The 4,909-nt window shown below is 40.3% G+C and overlaps 1 protein-coding gene across 1 annotated transcript in view; it reads left to right on the forward strand.

Moving 5' to 3' along the window:
- Positions 1–354: 354 nt before the first annotated feature.
- LOC104080595 (von Willebrand factor-like) overlaps positions 355–4,909 on the forward strand; it is a gene marked incomplete at both ends in the record, with an annotated part of 28,879 nt that continues 24,324 nt past the window's right edge. Inside the window, 3 exons of the mRNA XM_009583031.1 lie at positions 355–560; positions 4,241–4,343; positions 4,448–4,522. Coding sequence (XP_009581326.1) covers positions 355–560; positions 4,241–4,343; positions 4,448–4,522 — 384 coding nt within the window. The remainder of the gene's footprint in view (positions 561–4,240; positions 4,344–4,447; positions 4,523–4,909) is intronic.

The following is a 4,909-nucleotide window of genomic DNA, read 5'->3' on the forward strand; positions in this document are numbered from 1 at the left end:
ATGTCTCTTGCCCAGTGTTGAAAACAAAGTTAGGCAAGATGTTCAGCTCATGTAAGCCATTGTATCATTATTAGGGTAAGTCATACTTTGCTGATTCATGTGACCTTATAACACGGAGTGATGATTTCTGCATGGACTGTAACTTCAGCAAATGCCTTCAATCACTTTCCACTGTGGATTTTGTTAGTTTTAAAAATGTGTTTTCAAAGATGCTAGTGGCTGCAGAGGACAAAATATGTTCGTCAGATGATGGCTTTCAAAAACTTGAACAGAATTCTACAGAAAGTGTGAGTGGAAACATTTCTCTGCATTTCAGATCTCTTTACCTAAAGAGTTTTTTTCTGTCTTCCTCAGCAATGAAATGTCCCACATATTTGACATATGATCACTGCCACAAAGCCTGCATAAAGCACTGTGAGAATAGTACCAAACTCAGTGTCTGCAAGGATTATCCCACAGAAGGCTGCTTCTGTCCAGACAGACAGGTGATTTTTAATGACAGCTGTGTTGATGAAGAAGTCTGCACACAATGCATCAGTGAAGATGGCACACACCATCAGGTAATTACATACTTAGCAGCTTACCTTTGTACGTGGCTGGAGTTTGTACTTTTGCAAGTAAATCTGTCTTATAAGTCTAACTGTTTTCCCCTTTGGACTCTTTATTTTCTAGCTCAGTTCCTCGTAACTGGCCGGCTGTCAGCCCTATGTAGCTCCCTAGTGTGAAATTGGCTGGGATGGATATAAAATTCACAGCTGGGACTGTACAGACCCGGAAATGCATGACAAATTTCTGTGGAGGGAGGTCTAGAGGGAAGAGAGGAGGGATGGCATAAGTCAACATTTACCAAGATAAACACCTCCATTCAGCAGGCTTTTACCAGAAATGACAATTTAATCATAAATCTGGAACCCTTGCTTAAAATGTATCGTATTGGCTTTGCAAAGCTTACTGAAATATTTTCAGTGGTTGGTGTGGAGCAGTGAGGCCAAGACGACCTTATGTCAAGTTATATTAGCCTACCGCCTTTTTTTTCATGAGAATCATTCCTTTGATTAAATGAATCATTTTAGTTTTACTGAAAATCCACTTTCCTCAGCTAAGTCAGACCTCTCTGTGGCAGAATGGGGTTGGGAAGAGCTACGGGTGCTGGGTGCCAGACTGTGGTGAAAGAGACTGTTGATTTCCCTTTCAGCATCGCACAGCGGGGTGCACAAGCTCCCCCATACGTCCCCTGCTCCAAGTAGCAGGGGTTGTTCAACTTCACCCCCAGCTACTCAGCTCTGGGAGAGTTTTCACCTAAGTCAGCCAGTCCTCTTAAATCTGCAGTTTTGTTATGAGACTTTAAGAAGAAGTGGCTTTAATTTCAGTATTTTATGGGCTTTAGATACTTATGGGATTTTTGAATGGTCTTATCGTACTCACCAAACCTGCTGTCAAAGGCATAATCATTTTTGTAACATAGATCTTCTGTAAATAACAGAATTCTCTGTATGTCTGTGTGGATAGTCTATTCTTTAAGTAAAAAGGTAGATTTGAAAAAGTAAATGACTATATGTACTCTGAATAACTTCATTTTACACACGCAAATTTAGACTCACATTTAGTTCAGCAAGAAATGTGTTATAAATGTTTACAGTTAAACTGAAAGGAAGAAAAGACTATTTGTGGCTGAAACGTCCCTTTTAAATATTGTTTGCATTGACATAATGACGTTAACGTAATGATAAAAGCATCAAACTTAACAGAGCAAACACCTTCCTTTAGGTGATAGGCTACCAGCGAGCAATGCACTTGACGTAGTGAAGCAAGTGTTCCAGGCACTGCTTTGCCAACGCAAGGGTCGCACTGATTGCAGGTCTGCACCGGGAGCCCTGCGTGCGTCAGTGCAGCTTGCCCTCACGCAGGACAGCTCCACGCGGGTCCGAGGATGCCGGCCCTGGCATCTCACCTTGCTACGGCTTGTGCCTTAGTGCTGCCTGCTGGTACTGTCAAAGAACAGCGTGCTGAAAAAGTATTCACTAAATACGATTTTGAGGGTTTCCTACTGCTGGGCAAGGGGCTGGTACAGGAGCCTAACAGCATTGAGCCCCCTCCTCAGGTGTACATACCCTATAGATTTTGGCAGTGGGAGGGAAGACATAGGGAAAGTGTGTTCTTTTGTTCCACAGCTGCATTATCCAAATAACGTTTTTCAAAACAAAACGTTAGGGTTTTCTGAAGGATTGAGCACATGGACCTTGTACTAGCTTTTATTTTGAGGTCACAGTATCTCCATACATATGGCCATGATTTTTTCTTTGTGTTCTGTTTTGAATCTTTGTTTTATATATAGTATCATTGGATTTGTGTAGTGCTTGTAGAGTTGGTAAAATGGAAGGAAAAAAACCCCAGTAATTTTTGTAATAAATGGAATAGAAAAAAATCTTTTTATTTCTCTTGAAGGAAAAAATAGCTTGCAATGTATATGATCACTGCCCTAGACACTGATCAATTGTGCACAACTCTCGGTGACCCTGAGAACTCTAGTTATTATATTATGATTCTATATGAAATGGTTATTGCAAATGCAGATTAAAGCCTAGGATCTGTGTGCCTTAAATCCCTGAATCCTGAGGCAATGCAGTGCATTTTCCATTTAAATAATTGTTTCAAGCCCTCATGGAGAAAAGCTCAGCACACATCTTGGGAATAACGTCTGCATGATATCTACTAATTTCTGCAGAAGTTCTGAAATTCATGAGTTGTCGCATGCCCCTTAATGGGGTTTTAACTCTGAAAACCTCTCGTCTGTACCCCAATGGCAAGGCTTAGCTGCAGCTGCTGTGTGGATGGGGAGGTGGAGGGCAGGGGAGGATCAGCTCACACAGCCGTTTTGCGTCTCCACCGTTGCAGGATTAGCTGTTTGAGCAATACAACAGGCAGTGCAACTGGTGGTGGGTTATGGTTTCCTTAACCCCCTTCTTTCCCTCTGGTGTTCTTTCCTCTTTCCGTTCTACCCCAGATTGTGCTTGGGCTTATGGGATTCTCAGTATCAACACCTATATAGAGCTCTACTAACACAGTTCTATCTCTTGTCATTTCTTCTGGTATTAGAAAGAGACTCCTATTTATGCTGAAGAAAACCTGTCCAAAAATTGAGGCTGCTGAAAATGTTAGAGCAAATGTTGTGATTTTATTTCTCTGCATCTTGAAATGTCCACATGCTTTTCACATCACCACCTGCAACGTGATTTGGATCCCAGGCTTTGTTAAACCACTGGTTGACTTGTTCTAGCATGCCTGCTGTCTTATTCTTGCCATGCTGTTAACCTTTGAAAGTAAACTGTCTTTTCAGACTCCTGTGAACGTTTAAAATACATAGATATCTCTGGGTACAGGTGGCAGTATGCTTAGATATTTCCTTCCTTTCTTCTTATTACTAAAGATCTCAGCAGTTTTCTGGATGACACTTTTTACCTTTGTGGCGTCCTAAGCTACTTTACATGTTCTCATCCAGAACCTGGATCGATTGTGCAAATTAACGTTATTGTCCCATAATGCATCTTTTCACTCTTACCTGCATATGGGTTTTAAACATAGATAGTTCTTTATAGATAACTACATCTTAAAAATCAGTGATTTTCCTCTCTCTCAAGAGAGAGAGCAGTGGTTAAATAATGATATACTTTACTGGCAATTTCTGAATGTGCTTATTACCTTCAGGTAATCACTGCAGTGATAGTTTCAGATTTGGGCTTGCTATAGTGCTTTTCCAGTCTGCACTCCACTGGGAAATCAAGTGATGACCCCCCACATACTCTTAATAAAAAATATGCACCGTTTATTTCTCTGTGTTTAAGTACTACTAATTTGGGAAAGCAGCCACTTCTATGTATTTCCCAAAATATTGTTGTTTCCCTTATTACCTCTGAACATCCAATCATGGTATGTAGCTGCATGAGTCCACTGTTACTCACAATAGCCTGCGATTGCATTTATAACATATAAGCGTTTTTCATGCTTAAAACAATAGTAATTCCTCATCCCATTCATGCATTCTTTTGCTAAATTGGTACACTACAGTCATTTCAGAATTATGTGTCTCCTTAGATTCTTACTGTTAACAGAGCAACCAACCAATCCTGGTCTTCTGGTTTTCTAAATTAATGTTGCTCAACCTCACCCACTCCCATCACCAACATGCCAGTGGCCAGAATATTTGATTTCTTTCTAACAATCTGTTTTTTTTTTCATGCAGCACATGGAAACATGGGTTCCTGCTAGTGAGCCTTGCAAGATCTGCACATGTCTTGATAACAAGAAAGTAAACTGCACCGTCCGACCTTGCCCTACTGCCAAACGTAAATTTGTTTAGCTCTAAGTATGATTGGACTTGAAGTTTTTGTTACCTAGTTTTCTAGTTCTTATCCAAACTTGTTTTATGGATGTTTTCTTCTTGCTCCAGCTGTTCAGTGTGGTCCCTGTGAAGTCCCTCGTCTGCGCAGAGACCCCGGCCAGTGCTGCCCCGAGTATGAGTGTGGTAGGTTCTCATAAACTGTTGGAATCTTCTCGGTACATATTTTTACGAAATGCTTCAAAGGGATACAATCCGTGTTTTTATTTAATGCAATACTCCATTTTTTAAACCACTGAATGACCGTACAATCATCTATGTGGAAAATAAAAAAATAAACATCTCCTGAGGTTGTGAGTCTCAATTCACTTCAAACTTGACTTTCTGTAAGAGATGAAGAAGGAAACAAAGCAATTTGTTTTCGTCTAAATGACATTAGAATGGTCTTTTTTCAAGTATCTGTTTTTGCATGGTCTATATTTGCACATTAAATATAACATTAGAACCTTAATCCTCATAACCCAAACTTGAACTGTTCCCTAAGCTATTTTGAAAACAAACTCTGACCTGCTG

This window comes from Fulmarus glacialis, unplaced genomic scaffold (assembly GCF_000690835.1).
Source record: "Fulmarus glacialis isolate BGI_N327 unplaced genomic scaffold, ASM69083v1 scaffold41638, whole genome shotgun sequence".
In the NCBI taxonomy this organism is placed as follows: Eukaryota; Metazoa; Chordata; class Aves; order Procellariiformes; family Procellariidae; genus Fulmarus; species Fulmarus glacialis.